General features: G+C 62.1%; 1 protein-coding gene across 1 annotated transcript; it reads left to right on the top strand.

Moving 5' to 3' along the window:
• Positions 1-1901: 1901 nt before the first annotated feature.
• PANK4 (pantothenate kinase 4 (inactive)) lies at positions 1902-17613 on the top strand. Its single transcript, XM_033115200.1, is given in 20 exon segments — positions 1902-2214; positions 5813-5895; positions 6290-6504; positions 7025-7208; positions 7540-7632; positions 7950-8103; positions 8196-8377; positions 8894-8975; positions 9706-9806; positions 12176-12331; positions 12968-13080; positions 13398-13485; positions 14450-14581; positions 14583-14602; positions 15109-15164; positions 15346-15395; positions 15765-15869; positions 16208-16308; positions 16409-16477; positions 17110-17613. Coding segments are annotated over 20 exon segments (2322 nt in total). The 5' UTR covers positions 1902-2090; the 3' UTR covers positions 17324-17613.
• Positions 17614-19512: the final 1899 nt, after the last annotated feature.

Genomic DNA, 19512 nt, shown 5'->3' with positions numbered 1-19512 from the left:
GAGACCTGGATTTCCACCCCAGGCCTCTCACTAGCTCCCTGCAGGTGTGGTGGAGGCAAAGTGACAGCTACAGGACATTCCAGCTCTGTCCAGCTGAGAGGGACCCAAAGGCCACAGCCTGCAGTGGAGTTCTTGCTGCAATAAAAGGGGTTTAGCTGAGCCAAACACAGAGGAAAATACAAAGGGTGCAAAAAAAAAATGTTTACACATTTTAAGAAAGGAAAAATCTGTATTAAAATTGTAATACTCCATATGTACTGATAACAAAAGATGAATACAAGTCACGTTTGACTTTTGCAATTACAAGAGGTGCTCAAAGTGGTTACCATCAGCGTCCAGACATTTCTGTTTACGGCGAACTACTGTTTGAGCATAGCTAACATCTCTTAAAACATGTATACAGTTTTTGGCACCCCTGGTATTTGTCCCCACCCTGACCCTGCCTGCATGGCTAGCAGCCCCTGTCCCTGGATGAGTTCCTGGGGTGGGGGTGGGGGGGACCTGCTTGGCTAACCCACAGGTGGCAGCCCTGCCCTCCCTGCTGGCTGACCACCCACCAGGGCTGGAACAGGCCGTCCTGGCCATGAACCTGTCACGGGCAGTCCCTTGCCTCAAAAAGGGCACCTATTTTTAGGTAGGTTACAGGGTGTTGGTTATCTGCAGAAACCTAGGGGCACTGTGCTTCACCAAGGAGCAAAATCCACCCATGGGGCATGGAAGGAGCTGGACAAGAAGGCAGTCACATGTTTTCAGAGACATGGAGCCCAGTGCCGCCTTCCCTCCTTCCTGCTCATCCCTTTCTGTCCACTCTGCAGGGAATGTCCAAAGATGCCCCCTCCGGGCCAGCCCAGTGCCTGCCAGTGGCCTCTGGGGTCCCTGCTGAGCCTGAGAGTGGTGAGCAGTGCACAGGAGCCTCCTTCTACATCCCTTATTGCACATGCGGCAGTCACGTCAGTCTGTGGGGTGGGGTGTGCCTGCTGGCCAGGCTGGTCCATGGGCGTCCCACTGCTTGAGGAAGACAGGCCTCTTCGGAGCAGACCCTCTGTGCTCTCCCACCCCAGGCCGCCCCACCCAGAGCAGATGCCTACAAGGCTGCCTCCCCCCTGAAAACCCCGCCTGACACAGTGATGCACTGGTCCGTGTCGCGATCACCCCTGGAGCTCTGGCTGTACTGCTCCACCAGCCCCCTGCCAGGCATCTGGTGGCATGCTCAGATGGTGGCTGAGGTCCAGAGAAGCAAAGTTATCAGCCCGGGTTCACCTGGGAGACAGGTGCCAACGCCTGAGGGGCCCTATGTCTGCTTCCAACACTGGGCTCTTTCCCCAAGCACCCGTATTTCTAAAGGGGACCCATCCCTTAGGGGTCCCCAAGCCAGTGAAAGCTTCCCAGTGACTGGCCCTGGAACCCCATCCCCACCACCACCACCTGTGTCCCTGCTCTAGCTTTGGGAGTTTTCTCAGCGTGCTCCCTGCAAACTCCCGAGATGCCTCCTCTTGCCAGAAGGCAGCCTCCTCCAGGCAGGCTCCCCTGCACTCTCTGCAGATTGGGCCATCAAAGTCCGCATTTTCCCCAGCTGCAGGTGCATCTCCCACCCTGGGCTGGGGGCACCTCAAGGGCAGGCAGGGTCCCCAACTCCCCCATTTGACATGAGACTTTAGGCACTAACAGCCCTGCATCCCTGGAGAACCAGGCAGTGGGACACACGTGCCTTCGCGTGCAGGTGCCAGGCTTACAGCCGCACTCACTGAAAGGGACAGGTCTCTGGTGGTCTGCAAGCCCCTGGTGCCAACTCTGCACTCGCTCAGAGAACTTGAGGTCAGCACCTGGCCAGCTTGGAGGAAGAACAAAGACGACAACAGTTTAGACAACAGTGCAGAGGTTTTGTATTGGGCTCCCTATCCGGCTGGGCCTCTCAGACCCTCGCCCGGGCCAGCCGGAGTCAGCCATCCAGCGGCCCAGACCGCGGACGGGGGCGGGGCGGAGCCGGCCCGGATGCCTCATTAGCATAATCTATGCGCGAGAGGCGTTTAGCAGTCAAATATATGCGCATATATCTCCATGGCTGATGAGGCTGGCCGGGCATATTCAAAATGGCGGAGTGTGGAGCGAGCGGCAGCGGGAGCAGCGGGGACAGCTTCGACAAGAGCATCACGCTGCCGCCCGACGAGATCTTCCGCAATCTAGAGAACGCCAAGCGCTTCGCCATAGACATCGGTAGCCGCGGGCGGGCCTGGGGAGAGGGGTGGCCCGCAGCGGGCGTGGGCGCGGGCGGCGGGGCCGGCGGGCCGGGGGTGGTGGCAAGGACGAAGGGCGGGGCGCGGGCCGGCGGCGCGCACGGCCTGACGGGTCCCGTAGTCAGCTAGCCGCCGACGCGCACGGCCTGACGGGCCCCGTAGTCCGCGGGCCGCCAGTGCGCACGTTAGACGCGGCGGCCGGACTACAGCTCCCGGCAGGCGCCGCGCGGGCGAAGAGGGGCCTGCCGGGCCTCGTAGTCCCGTTTGGGGAGGGTTGGCGGTCGGGCGGAGCCTTGCGGGCCGCCGAGGTTGGAGGCTGCTCCGGCCGGCTGGAGCTTCGGGGCCGGGTGTCCGGTGTCCGGGGCGGGAGGTGGACGGGCGGTAGCCCCAGCGCGGAGCCCAACCCTGCAGGCCCTGCTCTCGGACGATAGCCGTTTGGCGGGAGTTTCGACGACCTGGACGTGGGACCTCGGAACCTCTGCTGACCTCTGGTCAAAAGCCTCCGAGTCTCCCGCGGCCTGCAGGGGAGCCCCCAGGGCCCGCACTCGCCTCCCCCGCACCCCAACCGGGCCCTGCCCTGCTCCCTGCACCAGGCCGGTGCTCGAGCCTGTTCCCTCCCTGACGCCTGACACATGCTCCCAGTAGCATGCTTTCACAGTTGAGGACACTAAGGGTGGAGGGGTGACCGGGCTGGTAAGCAGCCAGCTCTCCGCCACTCTGCTTCTCTGCCTGGGTATCAGGACACAGGGCTTCCTGGAGGCAGCTTCACTCAGAGGCCCAGTGAGTAGGCCACAGCGGTTTTGCTCTTCTCCCCTCAGCGGGATCTGGGCTGTGGCCTGAGTTTGCTTGTGCCTGTCCCCAGCCGAGTGTGGACGGTTAAGCACCCATGAGCCGGGCAGTGTCTGTTCTCTGGCCCCAACACCTGCACCACACCTGACCCCTCATTGCTGCTCAGTAAATGTGCTGGACTGGACTGGACCTTCTGAGAGAAGTTGGGACATCCTGGGTCGACCTGGCAGTCTTGGAGTCGTTTGCATTTAATGCATTTGCCACTCCCCTATTCCTGGGGGTCAGTTGAGTCACAGGCTTGGGGGAGGAAGTTCTCCAGGGAAGTGGAGAGTGATGAGAATGGAAACGAGGCAGCGGCCTGAGTTCTCACCTTGCAAACCAGGGTAGGCTTCCGAGAGGCTGGGGGACCAGCATGGTGACTGGTGCAAGATGCCCTGGTGGGGGGTGGAGAGGCCTACAAGGAGTGGGGCTGCACTTTCGGGGTACTGGCTGGTGGCAAGTGTGAGATGCCCGAGGCCGAAACCGGATGGGAGGGTGAGGCGGCCAGTGCACAGGGAAGTGGAAAGTGAGCTGGAAGCAGCCCAGGGGACCTGACGGAACTTGGTGCCTGCCTGGGTAGTGAGCTGCAGAGCGTGGGCACGGGAGCCCAGCCTGGGGGTTGTCCACAGCCAGGCCTGTCTGGGGGCCCCATTGCATTGTCTTCTGAGTCCTGCCCATGCCGGGATGTGGCGGCGGCTCAGTGGGCGTGAGCGCTGAGGTTCAGGTTTGCTCTGCTGGCCGACACGGGGCCACTGCTCCGATGGAACACGGGGGCCTTAACATTTTGGAAATGCAGCTGAAAATGAACTTGGCACAGGGCGTACCTCGAGGGTTCAGTGGGTCCCCCAGGGCCAGCTGGTAGCCACCAAGGAAGGATCGCCCGGTCTCCAGGACCCAAGCCCAGGTGGGGTTCCTTGGCAGAAGGACACGCAAAGGGATATGTATTTATTTCCTCTGTTTCCTCTCGGAAGTTTCCCTCAGGGCTGGGTCCTGTGTCTTCAAAGGCCATGTTTATTGTTATCAAGGACAGATCTTTTGTTTGTTAGTGCAGCTGGTGGGAGGCCACGGCTCAGGCAGGGTTGTCAGCCCAGGAATCCCCAAAGCCCGGGTGCTTGTGCACAGTTTGGCCCACAAATAATCTTGTCCGTTTGCTGCTCCCTTGCCCGAGCCTCTCCAAGACCCAGGGAAACCCAGCTGCTCCGTGCTCTTGGCCAGCCCTTTCCTCTTGCTGGGGCGCCCAGGTCCGCGGGTTGGGTTCCCCACTTTGAAAGCACCAGGGACACTTTGCCTGTTGACACACACTTGAAGCTGACTTGGCTTCAGGTGTCTGCGAGGCAGCAGGAGAATCGATCCCTCAGGTGAGATGGAAGTGGGGACCGTAGGGCAGTGACGTGCGCTGGGGTGTCCTGCCCCCCTTGGTCCCCATCGTGGAAGGACAGGTCAGAGAGGGTGGCAGGGAAGGCAGTGCTGGGTCTGGGTGAACTGGAAGGTCTTGGCCCAGGTGCTGAAGGAAAGACCAGGGCAGGTCCCTGCTATGAGTCAGAGCTGTTGGCCCAGGGTGGAGCATGGGCTGGACCAGAGCGCGGTGCCCTCCAGGGAGCCAGGAATGCACCTTCCCCGGCCGGTCCCTGTCCTTGTCAGGGGTGAGGTCCCACCCACACTGGGGACTGTGGCTCGGAGAGGACTGGGCAGTGTGATACTGGTGACCCTCGCAAACCTTGGTGTTTCCACATCTATTTGCCAACTTGAGTGCTTCTCGTGTGTCCCCTTAGTATTTTGTCACAAAACAACTGCTGGAAAACAATTTTAGCCTTCCTCTTCTCATACTGAGGATTTCCGCCTACTTCTGCCAGGCCCCGGAAGAAACGTTTTTTTCAAAGTCATTTTGTGGTGCTAAGTGGGTCGCTTCTGCTGTCTGCCACCCATGGGCTATCACAGCGATGGGCTGTCACAGCGGGACGGTACCTGGCGCCTCACGTGCAGCCCCTGTCTGACCAGAGGGCTCACAGACCTTCGTCCTGAATACAGCCGTTCTGGGGCTCCTTCTCAACGTGTCCTGAAATGTCTTTCAGGCAAATACAGGCCTCTCCTGCTTCCTGACACCTGGTCTCTGGCACCGTCCCACGGGCCTCAGGCCTCCTCAGGGGCGTTAACGAGGCCTGGCCATGGGGATGAGGACTCAGTGGCCTCCCCTGGTCACTCAGGGCCTCGGGCTGCTTCCCAGCCTGAGCCTGTGGAGGGCAGGGCTGCTGCCCTCCAGACCTGGGGACACCCCCGCTGCCTCTCCACTCTGGAAAAATGCTCTTTTTACTGCCGTCACCCCTTGTAACCACACACAGTCGAGCGTGTGGTTTTTAATGAAAGCAGCTGGTTTGTCAGCTTTTCTCTTTGGGTGATTTTCAAGATCAGAGCTTGAAACAGAATTTCCCAAAACTACTAAGGAGCGCCAAGGTCGCCCAGAAACAGACAGCTCCCTTTCTCCTCCGGGCCTCGGTACAGAGGGAAATGGACCGTCTCCTGCCCAGTGTGGTGTGGGCCTGAGGGGGAACAGACTTTCTCAAAGGACGCAGAGTGTCTGGGTCTGGGAGCTCATCACGCCTCTGCTTGGTGCCTGCGGAATCTTGAAGCCCCAGTAGCACCAGACGCCTTGCGCACGGGACCCAAGTCTGGCAGAGGACAGCGCGTGTGGGGCTGGTTTCCAGGTCCCTCCATCCCGCTTCTTAATTTGCCCGGTTGTGTCTCGCCCGCAGGTGGGTCACTGACCAAGCTGGCATACTACTCCACGGTTCAGCACAAAGTCGCCAAAGTGAGGTCCTTCGACCACTCGGGCAAGGTGAGCCTCGTAGACCGCGCAGACCAGAGGCGCCACCCGGCTGTGGGCTTGAGCCAGGCACCCATCTCCTTTCATGCTCGCCGTCCCTCTGCGGCTCACGCACATCAGCTTAGCTTCCTGTTGGCTTCTGGTGTCAAGCCCTACCCTCCTCCTAGCGCAGCCCCCCTGCCCCACCCTGCAGCCCCAGACAGAAGCACCTCCGTCTACTTCTTGGAAGCGTGCTTTCCCCGGCGGGGACCCTGTCCTCCCCATGCCCTGCCTCCCACCTCAAATGAGCAGCCAGAGTTCTGCCTGTTTCGGGGGTGACGGAAGTCATTGGCGCTGCTGGGTGGGTGTTTAGCAGCCTGGTTTGTACAGCATGGCATGCACACAGAAGCCCCATCTCCACCCCCAGGACGCGGAGCAGGACCACGAGTCTCCCTACGAGATCTCCGTCCAGGAGGAGGTGACTGCCCGGCTGCACTTTGTCAAGTTCGAGAACACCTACATAGAAGCCTGCCTAGACTTCATCAAAGACCACCTCGTCAACACCGAGACAAAGGTCATCCAGGCGACTGGGGGCGGGGCATACAAGTTCAAGGACCTCATTGAAGAGAAGCTGCAGCTGAAGTGAGTGGGGCGGCAGCCTGGGTTCTCGGGGTCGGGCTTGAAGTAGGGGCAGCTGATAGGCCAGGCTGCTGCCCTAACCCTACAACTGCGGTGAGGCTGGGGCTGGGCTCGAGGCTGGGCTGCCGCAGGATTCAGGTGGCCGAACCCCAGAACGGTGGGTGGGTGCGTGGGGAGAGGCGCACGGTGCCAGGATGGAAATGGGGCCCTGAGGAAGAGCCCACCCCACTCCCAAGGGCGACGGTCCCTGTCCTACTGGACAAAGGTCCGTAGCGCCTCCACAGGCGCTCAGGCGGTGCCACTCGTGCAGTGGCAGTGCCGGTCTTGAGGTGCACTCTGCTGGCTCGGTGGAGCTGGCCCATCTCCAGGCAGTGTCGGCACAAAAGGGACTTTGCGAGCTGCTCTGTCGAGAGACATGTGCATCTTAGAATTTGAAGCTGAGACCGGCTGGGCAGGGAGTAGTGTCCCCAGGAGACACCCCTGGTGTTGCCCCAGCTCAGTGGCCGGGCTCCTTCCTTTGCAGAGTTGACAAGGAGGATGTGATGACTTGCTTGATAAAGGGGTGCAACTTCGTGTTAAAGAACATCCCGCAAGAGGCCTTTGTGTATCAGAAAGACTCTGATCCTGAATTCCGGTTTCAGACAAATCACCCCAACATTTTCCCATATCTTCTCGTCAACATCGGTTCTGGGGTCTCTATTGTGAAGGTGAGGCTCGGCTTCAAACCGTGAGTGAGTGACGACTCAGCTCTGGTTTGTTGAGCACGTGCTGTATGTCGGAGCCGCCTGGGCACAGGGACATGGACAGATGGGCCGCGGGCCCGGCTCAGCGTTCCTTCGCTCGGGGTCCAAGTGAACCCAGTGGGAAGGCGGGGCCCCTCACCTCCATCTTCCGCCACGCCCGGCCCCTCGCGGCCTTCCAGAGCACCATCCCCCATGTGTGGGGGTGGCCCTGGGCCGCCACATCCCGGGGTCCTGCTGGGTGGTGGCCGGGGGCCTGCTTCTAATGCACCTGCCCCCCGTGTCGTCCTGCTGCCAGGTGGAGACTGAGGACAGGTTCGAGTGGATCGGCGGCAGCTCCATCGGAGGGGGCACCTTCTGGGGGCTCGGGGCTCTGCTCACCAAAACCAAGGTACCCTGGCAGCTGCAGGAGGACGCCCCCGGTTCTGTGTGGTTGTCCCCTGGGCCCTTCAGGAAAGGGCTGGTGCCTGCGGGATCTGAGGCTGTGCATGGTGGGGACTGTCATCAAAGTGCCTCCTTCCTGGGCCTCGTCCCTCCTCTTTTTCCTGGGTTCCTGAAGGACAGGTGTGCAGTCCCCGGAGCGTGGCCCACCGGGGGGGGTCCCTGGAGGCCTGCCTGTGTCCCCGTCCCGTACACAGCTTGTTTCCCTTTGGGCTTGGTTTCCGGGGCCACAGGGACCCCGCCCACCCCCGGCTGCTCTGTCCCCAGAAGTTTGATGAGCTGCTGCACCTGGCCTCCCGGGGCCAGCACGCCAACGTGGACATGCTGGTGCAAGACATCTACGGCGGGGCCCACCAGACCCTGGGGCTCAGCGGCAGCCTTATCGCCAGCAGCTTCGGAAAGTCGGCCACCGCCGACCAAGGTACGTTCGTGTGGCCCGCTGTCCCTCTTGCCCGCCGATGCCCGCGCGCGCGCGGTCTCGCCGGCAGCGCTGTGCCCGCTGTCTCCCCGCAGAGTTCTCGCAGGAGGACATGGCCAAGAGCCTGCTGCACATGATCAGCAATGACATCGGGCAGCTCGCCTGCCTGTACGCGCGGCTGCACCACCTGGACCGCGTGTACTTCGGCGGCTTCTTCATCCGCGGCCACCCCGTCACCATGCGCACCATCACCTATAGCATCAACTTCTTCTCCAAGGTAACGGGGGCGCCCCCCCCCCCCCCCCCCGCCTCCGCCCTGGGCTTTGCTCCGCCAGGCGCTCCGGCGCGGGCCCTCGGTGTCTCCACTGCCCGGCCTTCCCGTCTGCCTGGCCGGTTCCGGGCGTTCTGCGCTGGGGCTCCTTGGCGGCCTCTGAGTTTGGGCGTGTCATCAATGGTGAGCGTTCTAGGGACCGGCTCCCACTGTCAGCGAGCTTCAGACAAGCTTGAAGGCAGCTGCCGTGCTGCAGTCCGCGCTGGGCCAGGCCCACGGGGGCCTGCGGACGGGGGAAACGAGCGGGTGTTCATTTTGTGGATGGGTTTCTCCCTCCGTCTTCTCCAGATGACAGGCTTTTAAATTCTGTGTTTGAACGCAGCCGGTGGAGCAGTCACTGGGGACAACTCAGGAACCCTCCAGGACGTAGTGGGGGGCCGCCTGTGTTAGGCTGCGTCAGAGCTGGGCGGACTTAGCCGTGGGTGTGGCGGGGCCGCTTCAGTTGGGGTTTTGCCGTCGCAGGGGGAAGTCCAGGCACTGTTCTTGAGACACGAAGGCTACCTGGGAGCCATCGGAGCGTTTCTGAAGGGAGCTGAGCAAGACAGTGAGTAGTGTGGCCGTGGGGCGTGGCTTATGCTCTGCATCATGCGGTGTGGCCGCACGTGTGGCCCCGGGAGGTGGAAAGAGTGAGGCTGCAGGGAGCACCTGGAGTGGGTCCGTAACGTTGAAGTAAGCCCCCAGCCCTGCCCACCTCAGCGTGCCCCTTGTACGCAGGGGCTCTGTGGGGCCCCTCCCCGGCCCTGGTGGGGCCAGGCCAGCCCTTTGCTGTGATTCTCCTAGGGGGCAGTGGGCAGTGGAAACCGACTGGCACGGCTTTGCATGCGACAGTCAACCCAAGGGGGTCCTTGTGAGTGACAGGGGCTCCGTGCAGGGGCCCCGGACGTGTGACCTCACCTCCTGCTCCCACCTCCTTACTGTCTGCCGCGCTCGGTCTCTTCAGCCGAGGCACTTCTGGTCTGTCCTTGCTAAAGGACGCTGGGAGGAATGGCAGGCGTGATTCTTGGGCCCGTGCCGACCGGAGCAGGCCGTGTCCTTCACTGCGTCCTTCAGTCCACTTTCTTATTTGAGACAAACGACAGAAGCATTTCTTAAGAAGCTTTAAAAGGTCTAAGTGGTCACTTCAGAGGTTTCAGCACCAGTAAGAAATAATAACACAGCACAAGACACCTGGCTCGCTGGCTCACTGCGGCAGCTGGTCCTTCTCCAGACGTGGTTGGGCCGTCCCCGGGTTTGCTGTGTCTCCCCCAGGTTGATGCCTGTTTCTCGCTCTCCAGACCCGAACCAGTACAGTTGGGGAGAAAACTATGCAGGCAGCTCTGGCCTGATGAGTTCGTCACCTGATGTCTGCCCAGCGCAGCGGACGAGGAGCGGCACGGTGAGTACGGGGCCCGCGTGAGGTGCTGACCCCTGGGGTCTCTTGCTGTGGCACTTTCTGGTACAGTGGTCTTTAACCACAGACTTTGGCAGAAGACAGACATTTGCGGCTTGCCACCTTCTTCCCTTACTTCACATTCTCGTGTTTTCCCAACATTCACCAGGCGTCTTAGACACCGTCAGTCTAGCGCCTGGATTTGCAGGGAGGACGGGCTTTTCCCCGGGGCGAGGGCACCCTTCATGGCAGAATCGGGGTCAGAATCTGAGTCACAGGAGCCACCAGGCCCCTTCCCTGAGATCACACCTGCCTGATGGTTGCAGGGCGGTCCCCAGTGCACAGAGGCTGCCCTCCTTGGAAGGGTCTGACCCATCCTGCATTCCCCGTGTGGGACGAGGCCCGTGGTGACGGGATAGGGGCTCCCCCGGCCTGCGGAGCAGGGACCGGTGTCAGGCACACAGAGGGTGCTGCCACCATGGCCCCATCCTAGCAGAGATGGTTTCGTGGGCTGTCGCAGGCTTACTGACAACGTTCCCCAAATGGCAGGTTACTCTTATAACTGGTGCGCAGTTGTCACCCAGTGACAAGAGTTGTCACTGGATGAATTGACACGCAGTGTTGGAGAACAGTCTGGGCAAGTTCAGGCGACGGGTCTGGGCACAGTCAGCGTGCCAGCTTGAGGACCACCAGCCTGCTGCTTTTGTGACGGTTGTAGACGCGGGTTCTCTCATAAGTCAGTGTCGCTTCGTAGGAACGTGCCTGACCGAGTTGGGGCTTCCAGGAGAGGCATGTGTGTGTGTGTGTGTGTGTGTGTGTGTGTGTGTGTCGCCTGCGCTGTGTGTCACCTCCGCCATATCCCAGGGACGGGCACCAGCATGCAGTGGGCGGCAAGGACGTAGCCCCAGGCCTGGTCAGCAGTGACTGCTGCCCGTTTCTCAGTGTTTCTCAGCCCCCATTGGGTTCGTCGGATGGCGACACAGATTCCTGCTGCACAGATTGTGAAATTAAATGGATACGTTGGCAAGAAATCCTTCCCTTGGTGCTAACGTGTGACACAGGCGGTTCTCCCACAGGACGCGTGGGGCAGTGGGCGGTGTTGGTAACGAGCCCGCTGTGCTGGGTTCCCGCGTGGCCCTCTGTGTGGTCTGTGTGGACACTGGGCTGAGGAGCCAGAGGACCAGGTCATTTCTTTGGGTTTACGTAGCTGAAGCGGCAAAACTGGGCTTTGAACCCCAGTTTGTCAGGATAGCAGGGGACCCCTGGGAGACCGGCGAGGCAGGGGACACTGGCAGATGGGTACGGAGGTAACTACCGCCACCTTCTTTCATCCGCGCATGAACATCGCAGGTGTTTCCTGGCCACACTGCAGTCCCATGGGTGCTCTCAGAAAGCCAGTGTGTCCCAGTGTGTCTCTTGTGTGATGGGTTCTGTCCGGGCCGTGCCTGCTCAGAGCACACCTATTTCTGCATCCCCACTAGCTTGCCAATCAGAAGCGCTCCTGGCAGAGAAGGGTCAAGTTCCAAGTGTGTGGTGACGTGTGGGTTGTCACCTATAGGGCAGGGACGCGGTCCTGCGGGTGAGCGGGTGTCACTCACTTGTTCTCGCCCCAGAGCAGCTGCCTGACCCATCTCCACCCTTTACAGGGTAGAACTCAGACAGCTGGGTAGGTGAGCGTGCATTCAGAAAACACACGGGCCCGGCTTGCTGGGTGCTGGCAGCCACAGGTGGCGTGTCGGGCACAGAGGCCCAGCCTTCGCTGAACGTAGCTGGGGGCCAGTTTTGGACCCTGGGTGTGTGGTCAGCAGACGCACTGTGGAGAGAAAGGAGCCAGTGTGTATGGGCCCGGTACTGCCTGCCCCCGCGAGGTCACTGCGGCCTTGCTGTGGAACAGACACTGGGCTAGAGCCACAGGACAAGGACCCACTGGGCAGTGAGTGAGGACAGTGCTTGTGGAGGGACCCCTAAGCAGGAGAAATGAGGCCCAGAAAAGTGGCTGGTGTGTTGGGGGTCATGAGTGTGGAGAAAAAGGGCCACCAGTCCTCACACTGTGGCAGGAACACAGTGAAAGGTATACGGTGGGGGCGACCAAGGTGCTCCGAGGACCAGGCGTGAAGTGACCTTGGTTGTGAGCAGATGGGATTCAGTGGACAGAGGAGAGGACGGGGCCAGACAGAGGGACAGGGCAGGGGGCCGCAGGCTAGAGAGGACGGGCGAGGGTGGGGCCCTGACGCTGGCGGGACATCTGCTCACCGCTGTAGTGGCCTCTGGTTGAGCCCCGTCCTTACAGAGAAGCCGGTTCTAAAGCACAGAAGGTCGCCTTGGCCTTTGAGGAAAGTGCCCCTGACATGTCCACCTGCTTGTCGTCCTCCCAGTTTGACCTGCTGGAGATGGACCGGCTGGAGAGGCCGCTGGTCAACCTGCCCCTCCTTCTGGACCCGTCCTCCTACGTGCCTGACACGGTCGACCTCACAGACGATGCTCTCGCCCGCAAGTACTGGCTCAGCTGCTTCGAGGAGGCTCTGGACGGGGTGAGGGGTGTTGTGTGGAGGGTCCCGGGCAGTGAGGTGTGCTGAGGGAGGGTGGGTGTTCTCCATCTGCGTTTGACGCTGAGCGGGATGACTGTTGTTTCTCAGGCGAAACGTGGCTCCGAGTGGGTCGTTGGCACCTAGTCTCGGTGAGGCACGTTTCTTACAAATGTGCCAAGTGACTTCAGCACTGTCTGCGTTTCTTCAGAAAGGGAGTGATCTGTGGAGGGGTGGTGTGGCTGCAGCTGGACTCCAAGCTGGGTCCTGGCTCAGACCGCCAGAGCCCCCTGGGGACAAGTGATCCTCCATAAAGCCCCTTGAGAGACCCCTGGAGTCTGTTTTTAGGAGAGGGGTCCCACCCAGCCTGGATCCCTCACAGGCTCTGAGGGTGGCCCACAGCCACCTGTTTCTTCTAAGGGCGGGAGCCGGTGGCAAGTAGGACTCGGGGACACATAGCGGGTGACAGAGGTGTTTGCCTTGAACGGGGGTAGTGGTGACCCCTGTTCCCACCTCCCGGGGAGGGCCCCCAGTAGACTGACCTGCCAGGCGACCAGCCTGTCACCAATAGCTTCTGCCGAAGCCTCCCACCTGTGTGTGTGGGGAGGGCCGGGACTTCGCTGAGCGCCCTGCCCTCGGCAGGTGGTGAAACGTGCTGTGGCGAGCCAGCCGGGCTCTGTGGATGCAGCCGAGAGGGCACAGAAGTTCCGCCAGAAGTACTGGAACAAGCTGCAGACTCTGCGGCAGCAGCCCTTGTGAGTGTCCACCTTCCCTGAGGAGGAAGTCACTGCATGTAACTGGCTGGCGAGCTGTGTCCGGGGGCGGCCCCCGCGGGGAGCATACGTCCACTCCTGGGGGCCCGGGTCCCAAGGGCCGCTCCTGGAGTTCCCACGAAGCCCCTGCACCCCTCTTTGAGCACACACCTGGGGCTGCTCAACGAGGCCCGGAACCCCCATGTCACAGCTCCGCAGCTGTGCGTCCTCCTCCTGTGGGCGCCTGGGTGCTGTGAGAACATCCCCGGGGGCAGGGGTGCCGGCCCACTCAGCAGCCTTCCGCCCGGCTCTGTCTCCAGCGCTTACGGGACCCTGACCGTGCGCAGCCTTTTGGACACACGGGAGCACTGCTTGAACGAGTTCAACTTCCCGGACCCCTACTCCAAAGTGAGTGCCACCTTCTGGGGTGGGGGTGCGTGCAAGGAGACACGGGCGGGAACCAGAGGCGTCCTGTCGTGTCTGGTGAGCCAGTTAGGTAGCAGCCCCAACCCCTGGCATGGACGACAGGCTGTGTCCTAGAGCCACCCTGCTCAGGGTCCGTCTCCTGACAGCACTGGGAGGTCCCCAGTGGGCAGTGCCTGCTGAAATGCTGTGGAATGGAGGCCCGTGCTGACCCCCAGAGCCGTGTCCTGGCGGCTCTAATCAGCGGCCAGGTGGCAGGGGGGGGGATTGAGCCGGGTGACAGGACTAGGTCATGGAGCATGTGGGACAGACCGTCTCCAGTTTGGCCGAGAGGGTGCCTGCCTCCTGAGGGGGCATGTCTCTTGTCAGCCCAGCCTCGGGGCTACTGCAGCTGCGCAGAGGCCACCACCTCCCCTCTTGCTGGCCCCCTGCTTCGGCCAGGAGCCTCAGTGTTGGCATTTGTTCATAGACGTCAGTCCTGCCCTCGCGGGAGTGACGGGCCGGCCAGAGCCTGGCAGGTGGCCCTCCTGAGCAGGAGGCGTGGTGCCCGGGAGTGGTGGGCAGGGTCCAGGGCCAGCACAGCACTCCGATCCTCACCTCCCCTCCTCTCAGGAGCGTCTGGGGACGGGGGTTTCACGGTCATGGCAGCGGGTCCCCCTGGAGTTCCTGGTCTTTCTCTGCCAGCCCTCAGTCCTGAACCTTGTCCTTCTCGGCACACTTCAGTCATGTGGGCGTTGGCACCCCCACCCCGTGCTCTCGCTGGCACCGTTTGAATATGAGCAATATTTTTAACCTGATCCAATCTTGGTTTGTTTAAGCTCGTGGTGACGTCCCCTTAGAGGGGGCTCACGGTGACACTGCTGCATCTCCAGGGCACCTTTGCTCTGCAGAGGGTGGGGGAGGCAAGGCCTCTTTGGCACTCACAGCATGGGTGTCATGTCCCCCACAGGTGAAGCAGAAGGAAAACGGTGCGGCCCTGAAGTGCTTCCAGAAGGTGGTCTGTGCTCTGGACACGCTGGACTGGGAGGAGAGGCAGCTGGCCCTGGTCCAAGGACTGCTGGCGGGCAACGTCTTCGACTGGGGGGGCGAAAGCCGTCTCTGAGTAGGTGTCCACTGTCTCCTCGGGCCCTGGGCCTCGCCCCCCCCGCCCTTGGTCCTGCTCGTCCTCATGGCTGCATGTGGCTCAGGGTGTCAGCAGGCTGTCTGGGCCCCTGATGTGGAGCAGCCCAGCCCCCAGCCTCAGCAGTGGGGAGCCAGGGGTCCCGGTGCTCCTGGTGCTGCCCGGTATCCTCGGAGGCAAACGCGGTGGCTCTGCTGGCTGTGACACCAGGCAGGCGCCAGGACCCATCCCTTGGCCAGTTCTTAGAGCAGCTCCTGGAGGGCTGGGGGGTGGCTTTGAGGGCTGACGTTCTCAGTGGTAAAAACCCAAGTCCGCGGTTACTGCGCAGAGTAGGGGTTGAAGGATACTTAACATTCAGGACAAAAGGTGACTCACAAGGGCAGCACCGCTCAGGCCTGGGCAATGGTGATGACAGCGTTTGGGGTCCCCAGTGAGCCCTGTAGGCTGAGGTCGGGGTTTTTGTGACCTTCGTCTCCTTCGCCATGCAGGGTCCTTGAATCTGACCCCCAGTTTGGGTTTGAAGAGGCGAAGAGGAAGCTGGAAGGTAAGGATGCCCGGCACGGCCTCCTGTGGGACTCGGCCCAGGCAGGGGAGGTGGTGGGGAGGGGGCAGCAGGTTCCGTTGCGCTGGGGGCAGGTGGGGACCGACTCCCTGGAGACTTGAGCGGGCGGGTGAGGGCGACTGCCTGCGACAGGACGTGGCTGACTGCACCCCTGTGTCCCCAGAGCGGCCCTGGCTGGTGGACTGCTACAACAAGTGGCTTCAGAGGCTGAAGGTACATGCAGCTGCCCATCTGTGTCCCCGGGCAGTGGGGTGAGCTGGGGTCACGGGGTGGGGGAGGCAGAGCAGGAACCTGAGCGCCAGCCAGGCTTGGGCTGTGTGCCCCCGAGTACCCCCGCCCCAGCTGCAAGTCTGTGTTGAACATTCCCTGTTCTAAGCCTGACTCCTGTGGGGACCATTGGTCAGCTGACCTCAGTTCAAAGGTCGTTTGGGCAGCAGTTCTGAAGAAGCACGTGCTGGCCCTGCCCCCGCGCCCGTGGGACCCAGCAGCCCTCGGCCGTGGCCGCGGGGAGTGGAGTATGGAGGGGTCTGAAACGCTTGGATGCACCTGTTCCCAACTGAACGTCCTGGTTTTGTCTTGCAGGGGCCCCCTCACAAATGTGCCTTAATTTTCGCAGATAACAGTGGAGTAGACGTCATTTTGGGAGTCTTCCCCTTTGTCAGGGAGCTTCTGTCTAGAGGGACGGAGGTGAGTGTGAGGGCCACGTGGGACCCTTGCCCGGCCCCTCCACGGTCGTGGGGTTGGCGCTGCTCCTCGGGGCGGCAGGTAGGTGCGGGTGAGGCGGCGGCTCGGTGGGGAGGGGCTGGCCGGGGCCAGTGTGTCACAGGACTCGGGTCAGCCTCACCCCACTGTTCTGGGCCGTCTTCATCCTGACCTGAGGGCCACTCCCCCCACAGGCCACCGAGCAATGAGAGGTGGCCAGGGGCCTGCTTCTCAGCGACAGCCCTGGGCGGGCGGGCGAGCACAGTCTGGCTCGGTGCCCGGCGGTGGCCAAGGTCCCTCAAAAGCCTGGGTGTCTGCTGCAGGTCATCCTGGCGTGCAACTCGGGACCTGCCCTGAATGATGTCACCTACAGTGAGTCCCTCATCGTGGCCGAGCGCATTGCAGCCATGGACCCCGTTGTCCAGTAAGCTTGGCGGGAGGACTGGGGTCCCTGGCACGGAGAAGGGGGGCACGCAGGGAGTTTGTGGGGCCACCTCACGGGCACCGACCCCTTGTGCTCGCAGCTCCGCACTCAGAGAGGAGAGGTTGCTGCTGGTGCAGACGGGCTCCAGCTCCCCATGCCTGGACCTCAGGTACCTCGGCGTCCCCACCCACCGGGTCCCAGGCCCCTGGCCAGTGCCCCCTGCGGCCCTTGGCATGGTCAGGGCAGCCCTTTCCTTGGGGACCCTGTCACAGCACTGAGAGCTGGGTTGGGCTCATGTGAGGTGGGAGGGCAAGTAGGGCTCCCCCACCTGTAGCTGGCAGGAGGCTGTCCCCCGATAATCCTCCGTAGGCCATCACTTTCGTGCTTTGTGCCCTGGGGGTTCTGACCATAGAGTCCAGCCACCTGGCACCAGCGTGTGGAGGAGGCACTGTCGGCCTTTTGGTCCGCCTGGTGGTGACCCCTGAACCCTGGTGGTGTTGGCCTGACCTCTCTCCCAGGCGCCCTAGTAACCAACAGGGCAGGGTGTCGGAAGCCCATGAAAAGGAGTCAGGTCCTTCACGGTTCAAAACAGAGCAGCGTCACCAAGGCCCAGTTTTCAGAACGGTTGCCTTCTTGTGACGGAGGCACAGCTCCCGAGGGTCCCCGAGGCTGGACCCCGAGGCTGGACGGGCAGCTGCCGAGGAGCCCACGTAGTTCACGAGGGCCCTTGGTGGGGGGCAGGGCATGGCGTCCACCCCCCTGTAGCCCGAGCCGGCCTCACTGTCCCCTTCCTCCCCGAAGCCGCCTGGACAAGGGGCTGGCCGTGCTGGTGCGGGAGCGCAGCACAGACCTGGTTGTCATCGAGGGCATGGGCCGTGCCGTGCACACCAACTACTACGCAGCCCTGCACTGCGAGAGCCTCAAGCTGGCTGTCATCAAGAACTCCTGGCTGGCTGAGCGGCTGGGCGGCCGGCTCTTCAGCGTCATCTTCAAGTACGAGGTCCCAGCCCAGTGAGGCCCCCGGCCCACCCGATGGTTCTGCCTGTCACTCGTCACCCGTCGGGATGTGTCACGACTGCAGCAGGGAAACGTGTTGGAATCGTATTTATACCGTGCGACTCGGAGCCGGTGCGCCCAGGTGTGGGCTCGGGCATCAGGCTCGTGGAGCGGAGACAGCTTGTCCCGTGGGACATCACGTTGGCATATATTTAACTGTTAAATAATCTTTTATATGTATATATAAATATATACTCTATCTGACGGACACAGAGGCTCGAGTCCCGCACCAAATAGAGTTCCTAGAGAGACCAGAGCCGGCTTGGCGTTTGCTTTACGTTGCCCGGGAGCTGCCCCCCTTCCCTCCCCAGGGGTCTTTCTCTGTAGTTACTTCAAGAACCTATGGGCTGTGGCCGCTGCCCCGGCACGTGGCTTCCTGCATCCCTGGTCCTCCCTGCACACGGGAGGGACGGGACCGAGCAGCACTCCTGACTGAAGAGCCAGCCAAGTGGATGCTGCTTCAGGGGCCCTCGAGGGCTCTTGGGTTGATGGCACGTGCACTCCTACCCAGCACTGATCAGACCACGTGGGTTTTGTCCCCGTGGCCTTGAGCCTGTGCCCACAGCCTTGCCCATGGCCCTGCCCTGGGAGTGCTGCCAGGTGGCAGGAGCACACTGTGCCCAGGCTCCGCCCCCTGCTGACATGTCCCTGGGGGTGCCATATCACTGTGGCTGCAAGGCTGTCTTTCAGTGGGGGACAGAGAGGGCTGAGTGTGCCGTTTGCTTCTGAGGAATGTGGGGAACCTCTGCCGATTGGTTGGCTGGGGTCCTTGCCACCACAGCCTTAGGGAGCAGGGCCGCCGCGGGCCCAAACCCACCAAGCTGTGTCAGCACCCCCAGGCCCCCCAGCCCTGGAGACTCCAGAAACACAAGGGCTGGGGCGGGCATGAGGGAAGCCCACCTTGCCGCCGCCTGCAGGGACCTGAGCATGTTTACCTTTATGCCTGCTTGTTGCTTTTCACTAAGACCCCCAGACAGTCGCTGTCCCGCTGGGCCATGGAAGCCCGGTGCCCTGGACCCCCTTCCAGGTGTCTGCTCAGCGATCTAGAACCTGCAATGGTACCAGTTCGACGGGGAATGGCCCTGGAGCCAGTCCTGTCCGTCACTGCCTCCGTCGTCCATGCCCTTGTGTGGGGCTGTGACCGGCCCTGCAGCAAGCCAGCCCTCTCCCGGTAGGCCACGTGTCATGCCCCCACTCCATCAACCCCCAGCCCTGCCTGCAAGCGGCTCCCACACCCACCGGACCCCAAGGCAACCCCAAGGCGGCCGCTCTGGCGGCAGATCCAGGGACTGGCCCCCTCAGGTGGCCACCAGGGGGCAGCAGAGGGCACAGCCAGCCAGAAGTCCCAGGCCAGACCTGCCCAGTGTGTAGCTTTCTCCAGAGCTGAACCCCATATCTCAGGATAAGGCACCCAACTCGATGCTCAGACTTCCCCAGGCTGAGGTACCTCCCTGCCCCCTGCCTGGCAGTCAGCACCCCACCCCCCACCCCTTCACCACACCTGAGACTAGGAGCCCGGAAAGGCCCAGCCTTGGTGTCCCTTCTGATGGAGTTGGGCCATGGCTCCCCTGACACAGATGCTCCCAGACCTGAGGAGGGAGGAGGGCTTGCCAGGGGCCTGGTGGGTCCTGGGAGATGAGTGGGGCCAGCGGACACCCCTCGCCCAGGCCTTTGCTGAGTTTGGGCCGGTCTCTGACGCAGGTCCCTGCGGCCTATGGAGGGCCACCGAGAGGGAGGACACCCCAGAGCACCCCGCCTTCCTGTGTGGGCCTCTGCCCGAGGTGGCGGGCTTCTCCTGCTGATGGCACCCGAGCTGCTCTGAGCCCATGGCCTCTGGCACCGAGGACACTGTCCACTGCAGAGGTCTGAGGGAGCGTGCAGAGGACAGGCCCTGGCTCAGACCCCTAGTGGCCCGGCCAGCACCGCAGTTCCTCTGGGGAAGGAGTGAGCAGTCCTGGAGTTGTGTTGAGACTTTGGGGTGGGGCAGTGAGTGGGCCAAGTTCTGCCCCCAAGAGGGGATTCCAGGCAAGGGGTGTATGCGCCGGGTTTGTGGCCCCACTTGGGGAGCCCTCCCTGAGCAGAGGTCAGGGCACTTCCTCTGAGCCTCGCACAGACTGGAAACTCATAGTACGAAGCCACAGAGGTGAC

Source organism: Rhinolophus ferrumequinum, chromosome 9, assembly GCF_004115265.2.
Source record: "Rhinolophus ferrumequinum isolate MPI-CBG mRhiFer1 chromosome 9, mRhiFer1_v1.p, whole genome shotgun sequence".
NCBI classification, from domain to species: Eukaryota; Metazoa; Chordata; class Mammalia; order Chiroptera; family Rhinolophidae; genus Rhinolophus; species Rhinolophus ferrumequinum.
Note: the sequence above shows the minus strand (reverse complement) of the source record. Positions and strands in the feature narration are given on the sequence as shown.